We start from the raw sequence: 11441 nt of genomic DNA on the forward strand, positions 1-11441 counted from the left end.
AAATGAATGGGGAGATAGAGCTAGTGTGAGCTACAGCAAAGCATGAAATGCATTAATGTCAGATGATCTGACACAGTGCATGTTTCGGATTTGATTGAGACAATTCATCATGACCGACATGTTATATAATTGCATAACATGAATAAGTCGGAATGAGTTTGTATCAAAGTAGCAAATAAAAGTAGCTTTCGAGAAACAAGGGCTCAAAAAAAAAAAAAAGTGCACAAGGATGTGAAAATGTAAATATATCAATATATGAATGTATGTATGAGCCTACTATATAAGAAGTATGCAATATATTAAAAAAAATATTTTTTAGTATTTTGTTCCCCAATTTAATATTTTGTTCTGTTGCGATTTGTGGAGCAAAAAATCTTCTATACTGACTACATGAATATCGGCTACGTCACAAGAAAAGGTGCCAGGATGTTTCCTCTCAGCCCTGACCATATTACAAGCACCGCACACACACACACACACACACACACACACACACACACACACACACACACACACACACACACACACACACACACACACACACACACACACACACACACACACACACACACACACACACTCAGTGGTGCGCAACTGGCATTTGGCACACTCCTGAGTTGGTATGCGTCTGCTGCCGAAAGGCAAACTACAGACCTCAGACTGAGCTATTTTGTATTTAATATTTTTGTCCTGTGTTACCTTTTTTTTTCTTTCTTTTGAATAAAGATGATTTTTCCAAAAGAAATTCCAGGAAGGATTATTTGAAGAGTAAAAAAAAAGACATTAGATGATCAACTGGAATGATCTGTATTCAGTGATCTAACCTGTAATCTGCCTCTTTATTGCAAAAAAAAAAGTATTTTTTTTATAGATCAAGAACCATGGCGCATCTGATACGGCACAAGATCTCAGATAAATTCTTCAGTATAATGAGCAGTGCGTCCCAGAAATCCGAGGCGAGAGTGAGCGGGGTGTTTGCGCGCCTCGGCTTCCAGGCGGCCAGTGATGAGGAAGCTGTCGCTTTCGCTGATTGTGATGGACTGGATTACGATTACAGACAAGGGCTGAAAATGGACGAGATGAAGACGACCGGGGAAAGAGAAGGAACGGTAGCGGGAGACTGTCATTACCAAAGACGCGACACCGGTCCTTCAGGATCCCGAAAAAACAGCGACTCGAGCGCGGAGCGCGGAGCACAAGACACGCCGAAAATCACTGCATGGGATGCGGGCTGGAACGTAACCAATGCAATACAGGTACACATCAACTCCTAATAAAACCTCATCCTTTTCATCAAGTAATAAAACATTCCTATAATCAATTCCTTAAGTAAAAGCTCATCTTATTTCTGATGTGTTGGGAAAAGTAGTCATTCAAAACAAAAAAAAAAGGTCTATATTAATAGTAATGATAATCTACATTTTAGCAACTTAAAATCACAATGGAATATATGAATAATCTAATAAATCAATATTAAAATGTTTTAATAAATTTTAAAAAGTTGTGCTCATATACGTTTACGTCAATGCATTGCTGAAAAAAACAACAACAACAACAAAAAAACCCCCACCTGTCCTCATTTCAAGACCTTGTTCTATCAGATTTGACTCAGAGTAGCTTGAAACAATTTACGGGAGAATCATTATTTCACTCCACCTACAAGTCGCATCTTGGACCATTTACTAGGCAGTAGGAAACAAAAATGAATGAGAACTACCAAGAAAAAAACTGAAAAGTAAAAGTCCAAATGATTTTTAAAACTGACAAGCCATGCCAATCAGATGTCAATAAGCAGATATTTAGTACTTATTTACTCATCATGTTTGTTAGATTGTATTCATTTCACTGTTCATTTAGATTATTCATTTATTTAGATTTATCTTGTGTTAATTACACTTAATTTTATGTAGCCATTTAGTAAAAAATAGTATACTGTGTTGGTAGTGTAAGCTGGATATCATTTTCCACAACTTTATTACAAACAAACAAATAAATGATTTCTTCAATGCGTAACTTCATCATTGTACTTTCAAGTGTAGGTAGACCTAATAAAAAAATCACTCTAACAAGAAACAAACCTTTAAATCTGCAATTTGTGTTTATTTTTACCTAAGCATACTAATAAAACCAGTATAGCCCCAAACAAAAATAAGTAGAGAGGCATTTACACATGACTTATACTATAAGGTTACTAAGTTATGTAATACATTTTTAGAAAAAATGCCAGGAAGCACCATCACAGGTCACCATCACACTGTCTAGCAGCTGTTCTCACAGGATTAACCATATATTTGTTTTTAACCGAGTTTGATACAGCAGGTATTTCCTGTTGCAGTGTGAAGGAACTGAGTAAATGACTACCAGGTAGTAACCTCACTAAAAACTTGAATCCTTCCCAGAATATTCAGGGAGTCTTTAGGTGTTATGATGGAAACAATGTCACCATTGTGCACACACACTTTTAATGTATAGGCACTTTCATTAATCCACCCTATGCTCTGATCCTCTTTCACTGAAAAGTGGCTTTCGAGCCATAGTTAGTTATTCCCTGTTCCTATTTTTTACCACTAGGTGCCATACTAACAGAGATAACGGGTGAGTACAGAGCCTCCCAAACAACCTTTAACAACAAATGCTGTTAGTTTATATGCAAAAGTTGTTAATTGTTTAGAACTGACAAAACAAAAATTAATGAATGCAAATGCAAACATATGCTTTGGGACTTCCCTGAAAGTTAACAGTTTTTGGAGATTGGTATTTACAACCCTGAAGGACATTTTGGATATCGATATACCATGCTGTCCTAAGCTTTTACTTGGCAACGATGGCTGATATTTTAGTTTCTCTGTCTCTGAATAAGCTGTTATTCTGTGGACTAACTGCACCCAAGAGAATGCTTGCCTTGGGTTGGAAATCTCCACACTTCTAACCTTGGTCACATTGGTCACGTTTTCTTGCTTGCACATTGCGAACATGGAGACATCGGTGCCTTAGATCCAAGAAACGAATTATAATTAACCTAATTATTATTAGCTATTTCAGCAGGGTTAGAGGCAATAAAAAAAATTGAAAGGCTTGATGTAACATTTATGTTTCCTAAATATCATTGCACTGTCTATGCTTTGTGAAATATTATTCCTGGATTTTTATGCACTGGAATTCAGTTTGTTGCACTTTCTTTGTATTAGTGTATTTGTAGGTAATAAAATAGGAGGTTAACTCATAGTAAGTAGTTGATCACAAAAAGCCAAAAAACCAACAAATAAACAAATCAATCAATCAATCAAAAAGTTTTATTTGTCACATTAAAAACCATACAAAGTACATTACTGTGTGAAATGCTTGTAACAACTGGTCTTTGACATAAAATAAAATAATAATAATAAAGCCTTAGATAGAAGGATAACATACATTATAAAGAATAAAAATAGAATAAGTTAAGTAAAATAAAATATACAATAAAAAATATAAATAAAATACAGTGTACATACAAAGCAGCATTTACATTCCAGAGGGCAGTAACAGTGTGATAAATAAATAAATAAATAAATAAATAAATAAATAAATAATGGTCAGTATACAAATCAACATCATGTTAATTAAAAAGAGATTGAGTAAATTAACACTATAATGATTATTTATGCACTGTTGTAATTATAATAATTATTTTTTTACACTATAGGGCATGTTTGTATTGGGCCTCCCCTATGCCATCCTGCATGGTGGCTACCTGGGCCTCTTCCTCATCATCTTCACGGCTGTGTTGTGCTGCTACACAGGAAAGATCCTCATTATGTGCCTCTATGAGGAGAACGAGGAGGGGGAGCGTGTGCGTGTGCGTGACACATATGTGGACATTGCGAATGCTTGCTGCGCGCCACGCTTCCCTGTGCTCGGTGGCCATGTTGTGAATGTGGCACAAATAATCGAGCTGGTGATGACATGCATCCTTTATGTGGTCGTCAGTGGCAACCTGATGTACAACAGCTTTCCGAGTTTGCCTGTTTCGCAGAAGGCCTGGTCAGTGTTTGCCACTGCAGCGCTCCTGCCATGCGCCTTCCTGCGCAGCCTGAAAGCCGTGTCCAAGCTAAGCCTACTGTGTACAGTCATGCACTTCATCATCAATGTAATAGTGATTGCTTACTGCCTGGCCCATGCGCAGGACTGGGCATGGGACAAGGTCAAATTCTACATTGATGTTAAGAAGTTCCCTATCTCTATTGGCATTGTTGTTTTTAGTTACACGTCACAGATTTTTCTGCCTTCACTTGAGGGCAACATGCAGAAGCCTGCTGAGTTCCATTGCATGTTAGAGTGGACACACATTGCTGCATGCATCCTCAAGGGCCTGTTTGCTCTTGTAGCCTACCTCACATGGGCGGACGACACAAAAGAAGTAATCACTGATAACCTGCCGCCTGGCATACGGATGTGGGTAAATATATTTTTGGTGGCCAAGGCATTGCTCTCCTACCCTTTGCCCTTCTTCGCTGCTGTAGATATCTTAGAGAAGTCCCTCTTTCAAGATAGAGATGGGGCCATATTCCCAAAATGCTATGGCACAGATGGGAAGCTTAAGTGCTGGGGACTTGCCATGAGAATTGGGCTTGTTGTTTTCACCCTTCTCATGGCTGTCTTTGTCCCACACTTTGCTCTGCTCATGGGTCTGACTGGAAGTCTAACTGGCGCCGGACTGTGCTTCCTGTTACCCTGCTTATTTCACCTGAAGCTTCTTTGGCGCAAGCTTCTATGGCATGAGGTCTTTTTTGACATTTCCATCTGTATAATAGGAGGCATATGTAGCATTTCAGGGTTTATTCATTCCACTGAGGGACTCATTGAGGCCTTTTAGTAAAACACCCACGATTAATAGAATATCGGTTTTCTTCAAAGCTTTGCAACACACAGAAATGTGTTTCAATTAAAATCAGTTTAGTACTGAACAAAATGATATAAAAAATGTAATTCTTTTTAAAGTTTGTTGTGATAGTCTGTTGTTAATTGTGTTATTTAAGATATGAATCTTAATAACTCCTTAGCAATAAATAATTCAACCATTTGTCATGGCGAGCACAAAACCCAGCACACATGCCTTGTGTACAATCATTTCCAGGGAAATAAAAATCAACATTAAACATTAGAAAATAGAATTAATAATGCTGGAAAGACTATCATTTGAAGTGACCAAAAGCAACACTTATTATTGTTTTTCTTCTCTTTATTTTTAGCTAAATGTGTTTTTGCTAAAGTACATGTAAATAAGTTAAATGAGAAGTGAGCTCTGAGATTTGATTAAAAAGAGGAATCCAAATAACAAATCAACAGAGTTAACAAGAAGTGTCAAATTTAGTCTAAAAATGTAGTTTCTTGCTCAGTAAATTATTCTACTACAGTGATTTTTTACCATTTTTACATGTTTAGTTGGACTGTTTAATATTCAGTGTTTGTATTCATGTGCTGCAAATGTGTTTAATGTAACCCAAAATGTGGATGGCTTTGTTGTGCATTCATAATGTGGAGGATATAAGGGAAAAAAAAGTGTAAATCCTGGAGACATGCTTAAAGCCAATAAATGAAATTCATCAGTGGCCTTTTCCCCTGTCTTATTTTTATTTTTTTTGGTGTAACAAATCCACCAGGTCCACTAGGGCTATAAAATATCCAGAGGAAGCTAAAATCTCTCTCTCTCTCTCTCTCTCTCTCTCTCTCTCTCTCTCTCTCTCTCTCTCTCTCTCTCTCTCATAAATATAATATTAATAATAATTATAATAATAATACAATTAAATATATGCATTAAATGATAACAATGATAATACAAATAAAAAATTATTAAATAAATGATATTAAATATTTTACTTTAAGAAGGCTTTACGTGGCCAGCCTATTTCTCAGTACGACCTACTGTACGTCAACCGAATCAGCAAATGTACAATGTATGATAAAATAGTACTGTACTGTAAATATGCCATAAAATTGTTTACTGCAAATTGTACAGTGATTGGCTGGCAACCTGGATTAAATTACTGTACAGTACATTTTGTTTAAAGTGAATCTGTAGGAAAGGATTCCTCTTCAGTTGTATTTCCACGCTTCACCACTAGAGGGAGATTCACAGTTTACCATTCATGAATAGTTACCTCTGTGACATCATTTACATTTACATTTGCGGCATTACAACACACAAAAGTGTCTCTAGCAATGAATAAATCTACACTGGTACGCCAGATTAAAAACTTAATATAAATATAACTCTTGAATTCTACAAAGTAAACTTGGAAAGTGATAATTTAAGTGTCACAGTGCACCACTCTCCATCAAGGGCATAAAATTCCAGAACACCGAGCAGCAGTCATCATTCGACATCTCGCAACCTACCACTGGGGCGAGAACAATCTCCTGATCAGCGTACACCAGATAGTGAAACTCCCTTACATTTGGTCCATCAAGCTAGATAGTGAACCTTCTTAACAGAATCACAACAGCTAACAATTAAGAAGGGTGAGAGCAAGCTTGCACTTCTTGCAAAGCACACAAAGCCAATTATTCCATTGTTTTGAATAGCAGCTTATACAATGTTACTAAACTCACTTGGAGAAAAGTGCTAACTGAATATGGACACAAGCTCACAGACATCCACATTTGGCTAATGACCTTATTGCCATGGGAGAGACAAATTTCATCCATCACACCCAAAAAGCATAGCCAACTAGGTCACAGATGGCATTGGCATTATTGATTTTGCAATCTCCTGGTGACAGGTGATGACAGCTGCCAACTCAGGAATTTGTTGGCCAATTTCTGTTAATTTTTATGCAATTTTAATTTATTTTTTCATAATTGATATAGAGTGGGTTATATGTATATTACCTGGTAAAACAACCATGCATGAGTCTTTGGTATACCAGTTTTTTTAGGTTTGATTATTATTAATAATTTATTGCTTTGTAGCTAATAGGAAGTTTGAACAAATGTTTCAATACAATTATATTTTCCCCATAAACATTTTCACCATACATCTTTACAAAAAAAAAAAAAAAAAAAAACTTTACAAGAAATATATGCATTTTAAATGAGTAAAAACACTTGTAATGAGTAAGCAAGAGGTGACTGTGGCAAGAAATAACATCTTGAGACAATATGAAATACAGTTATATATAGTGAAACATTAAACATTTAGCATGGGACATGTAACCAGGAAATTCTGTATAGTTTGAAAAAATTAAATATATATTTTATCAAGGTAACAACTGTTCACTGTTAGTGGCAGTCCTAAATCTATTATAGCGATTGTACTTCTAAGCCATTATAGCAAAAAGTTTACATTTTAGTTCAAAGCCATCTTCATGGGTTTTAAAGGGTACTATCCATAGTCATCTGATGAATTTCAGACTGTTCATGCCATCTTTCACAACAGTAAGTGGTTTCCAAATGAGAAGATCAGACATTGTGTGCAGAGCTCAAGTAGGGACTTGGCAGTATATACAGAAGAGAGAGTCAGATGGTAACACAGACATTGTCAACAATTCTGGGTGAACGTAAATGTGGGGGTGTAAAAGCATATTGCTGTACATGATAAAACAGAAAAGACCACCTGGTAATGAGTTGTAATTGTAGAAAGCTAATGTCTAATCCCTCTTGTCAGAATTAAAACTTTCTTTTGGCCGCTCCCATTAGGAGTCGCCACAGCGGATCATCCGTAGTCATGATCCACATGTTCTGATTAGGCACATGTTTTTACGCTGGATGCCCTCCTAATGCAACCCTCCCCATTTATCTGGGCTTGGGACCGGCACTAAGAGTGCACTGGCTTGTGAAACCCTAATGGCGGGGGTTAGTTCCCTGACTGGGGATCGAACCCAGGCCGCAGCGGTGAGAGCGCTGCATCCTAACCACTAGACCACCAGGGAACCGTCCTCTTGTCAGAATTCTGAATTAATTTGAATTAAGTATTTTCTATAAAAAAAAAAGGCCCAAGTTTGAAATCCGAATTTACTGGCAAAAAGATTTCAAAAATTAAGAAATAAAGGCAGTCATGATTACTGTGACCATTACTCCAGTGGCCAGCACTCACAAGAAAGAAAATGGCACTAGGCTTGTCTACTGAATGCTTTATATAATTAGATATAATCAGCACCCTTATGACTTGATTTCTCTGCCCACTGGGGAGTGAAGACCACAAGAGTGTTTTTTGCTCAATACTTTATTATGCTAAAACCCAGCCATTAGGGGGGCACAAGCCAGTGTACTCTTAGTGCCGGTCCCAAGCCCGGGTAAATGGGGAGGGTTGCGTTAGGAAGGGCATCCAGCGTAAAACATGTGCCAAATCAAATATGCGGATCACAAATGAGAATTTCATACCGGATCGGTCGAGGCCCGGGTTAACAACGACCGCCACAGGTATCGTTAGCCGACAGGGTACCGGTGGAAATTGGGCTACTGTTGGCCGAAGGAGGAGAAGGAGAGGAGGAAGGCGTCTACAGAGACGGCAGGAAAAGGAGCAGTGTAAGAGAGTAGAGGTTCGGGTTGGTACTTTAAATGTTGGTACTATGACGGGTAAAGGGAGAGAGATAGCTGATATGATGGAGAGGAGAAAGGTAGATGTGTTGTGTGTTCAGGAGACCAAGTGGAAAGGGAGTAAGGCCAGGAACATTGGAGGTGAGTTTAAACTGTTTTATCATGGTGTGGATGGGAAGAGAAATGGTGTAGGGGTGATTCTGAAGGAAGCGTACAGTAAGAGTGTAGTGGAGGTGAAGAGAGTTTCTGATAGGGTGATGATCGTGAAGGTGGAAGTTGAAGGGATGATGATAAATGTCATCAGTGCCTATGCTCCACAAGTTGGCTGTGAGATGGAGGAGAAAGAAAGATTCTGGAGTGAATTAGATGAAGTGGTAGATGGTGTACCTAGGAAAGAACGATTGGTGATTGGGGCAGACTTTAATGGGCATGTAGGTGAAGGGAACAGAGGTGATGAGGAGGTGATGGGTTGGTATGGTTTTAAGGAGAGGAATGTGGAAGGGCAGATGGTGGTAGATTTTGCTAAAAGGATGGAAATGGCAGTGGTGAACACGTATTTTAAGAAGAAGGAGGATCATAGGGTGACGTATAAGAGTGGAGGAAGGTGCACACAGGTGGATTATCTTCTGTGTAGGAGATGCAACCTGAAGGAGATTGGAGACTGTAAGGTGTTGGCGGGGGACAGTGTAGCTAGACAGCATCGGATGGTGGTCTGTAGGATGGTTTTGGAGGCGAAGAAGAAGAGGAGGAAAGTAAGGTTTGAAAGAAGAATAAGATGGTGGAAACTGAAGGAGGAAGAGTGTAGTGTGAGGTTCAGGGAAGAGGTCAGACAGGGGCTTGGTGGTGGTGAAGAGGTGCCGGATGATTGGGCAACTACTGCAGGAGTGATGAGGGAGGCAGCTAGAAAAGTACTTGGTGTGACATCTGGAAATAGAAAGCAAGACAAGGAGATGTGGTGGTGGAATGAGGAAGTGCAGGAGAGCATTAGGGGAAAGAGATTGGCAAAACAGAAGTGGGATCGACAGAGTGATGAGAAGAGTAGGCAGGAGTACAAGGAGATGCGGCAGCAGGTTAAAAGGGATGTGGCGAAAGCCAAGGAAAAGGCATATGAGGAACTGTATAAGAGGTTGGACACTAAGGAAGGAGAAAAGGATTTATACCGATTGGCCAAGCAGAGGGACCGAGCTGGGAAGGATGTACTGCAAGTTAGAGCAATAAAGGATGGAGAGGGAAATGTGTTGACTAGTGAGGAGAGTGTGTTGAGAAGATGGAGGGAATATTTTGAGCAGCTGATGAATGAGGAAAATCAGAGAGAGAGAAGGTTGGAGGTTGTGGAGTTGGTGAAGCAGGATGTAGATAGGATTAGTAAGGAGGAAGTGAGAGCAGCGATTAAGAGGATGAAGAATGGAAAGTCGGTTGGACCAGATGACATACCGGTAGAAGCGTGGAGATGTTTAGGAGAGATGGCAGTGGAGTTTTTAACCAGATTGTTTAACAGGATTCTGGGAGGGGAGAGGATGCCTGAGGAATGGAGAAGGAGTGTGCTGGTACCGATCTTTAAGCATAAGGGAGATGTGCAGACCTGCAGTAACTACAGGGGAATTAAGTTGATCAGTCACACCATGAAGTTATGGGAAAGAGTAGTGGAAGCCAGGCTGAGAGAAGAGGTGACCATCTGTGAGCAACAGTATGGTTTCATGCCGAGGAAGAGCACCACAGATGCCTTATTTGCTTTGAGGATGTTGATGGAGAAGTATAGAGAAGGACAGAAGGAGCTGCATTGTGTATTTGTGGATTTAGAGAAAGCGTACGACAGGGTGCCGAGAGAGGAGTTGTGGTATTGTATGAGGAAGTCAGGTGTGTCAGAGAAGTATGTGAGGGTGGTGCAGGACATGTATGAGGACAGTGTGACGGCAGTAAAGTGTGCAGTAGGTACGACAGACTGGTTCAGGGTGAAAATTGGACTGCATCAAGGATCGGCCCTGAGCCCTTTCCTGTTTGCAGTGGTGATGGACAGGTTGACGGACGAGGTCAGACAGGAGTCTCCCTGGACTATGATGTTTGCAGATGATATTGTGATTTGTGGTGAGAGTAGAGAGCAGGTTGAGAAGAGCCTGGAGAGGTGGAGATATGCGCTGGAGAGAAGGGGAATGAAAGTCAGTAGGAGTAAGACAGAGTACATGTGTGTGAATGAGAGGGAGGGCAGTGGAGTGATGCGGTTGCAGGGAGAAGAGGTGGAGAAGGTGGAGGAGTTCAGGTACCTGGGGTCAACAGTGCAAAGTAATGGAGAGTGTGTTAGGGAAGTAAAGAAAAGAGTGCAGGCAGGGTGGAGTGGGTGGAGAAGAGTGACAGGAGTGATTTGTGATAGAAGAGTATCTGCAAGAATGAAAGGGAAAGTTTATAGGACTGTGGTGAGACCTGCGATGTTGTATGGATTAGAGACAGTGGCATTGAGTAAAAGACAGGAGGTGGAGCTGGAGGTAGCAGAGCTGAAGATGTTGAGGTTTTCGTTGGGAGTGACGAGGATGGACAAGATTAGAAATGAGTTTATTAGAGGGACAGCACATGTAGGATGTTTTGGTGACAAGGTGAGGGAGGCGAGATTGAGATGGTTTGGACATGTGCAGAGAAGGGACATGAATTATATTGGTAGAAAAATGCTGAAGATGGAGCCACCAGGTAGGAGGAAAAGAGGAAGGCCAAGGAGGAGGTTCATGGATGTGGTGAGGGAAGACATGCAGGTAGTTGGTGTAAAAGAGGCAGATATAGAGGACAGGGTGGTATGGAGACGGATGATCCGCTGTGGCGACCCCTAATGGGAGCAGCCGAAAGAAGAAGAAGAAGACTTTATTATGCTAATAATGTTTATTTACAGCTCTCTGTAGATAGCTGAAGTTGAAGTTAAGGTTTAAAGTTTTACTTCTGCT

General features: G+C 39.8%; 1 protein-coding gene across 1 annotated transcript; it reads left to right on the forward strand.

Moving 5' to 3' along the window:
* Nucleotides 1-881: 881 nt before the first annotated feature.
* Nucleotides 882-5420, forward strand: LOC310733771 (vesicular inhibitory amino acid transporter-like; the record flags this gene model as incomplete). Its single annotated transcript, XM_083555173.1, has 2 exons — nt 882-1256; nt 3683-5420. 2 exons carry the CDS (start codon nt 882-884, stop codon nt 4850-4852), a joined length of 1545 nt encoding a protein of 514 aa, XP_083411299.1. The 3' UTR covers nt 4853-5420.
* Between the last annotated feature and the right edge of the window lie 6021 nt (nt 5421-11441).

This window comes from Silurus aristotelis, assembly GCF_946808225.1.
Source record: "Silurus aristotelis genome assembly, chromosome: 11".
In the NCBI taxonomy this organism is placed as follows: domain Eukaryota; kingdom Metazoa; phylum Chordata; class Actinopteri; order Siluriformes; family Siluridae; genus Silurus; species Silurus aristotelis.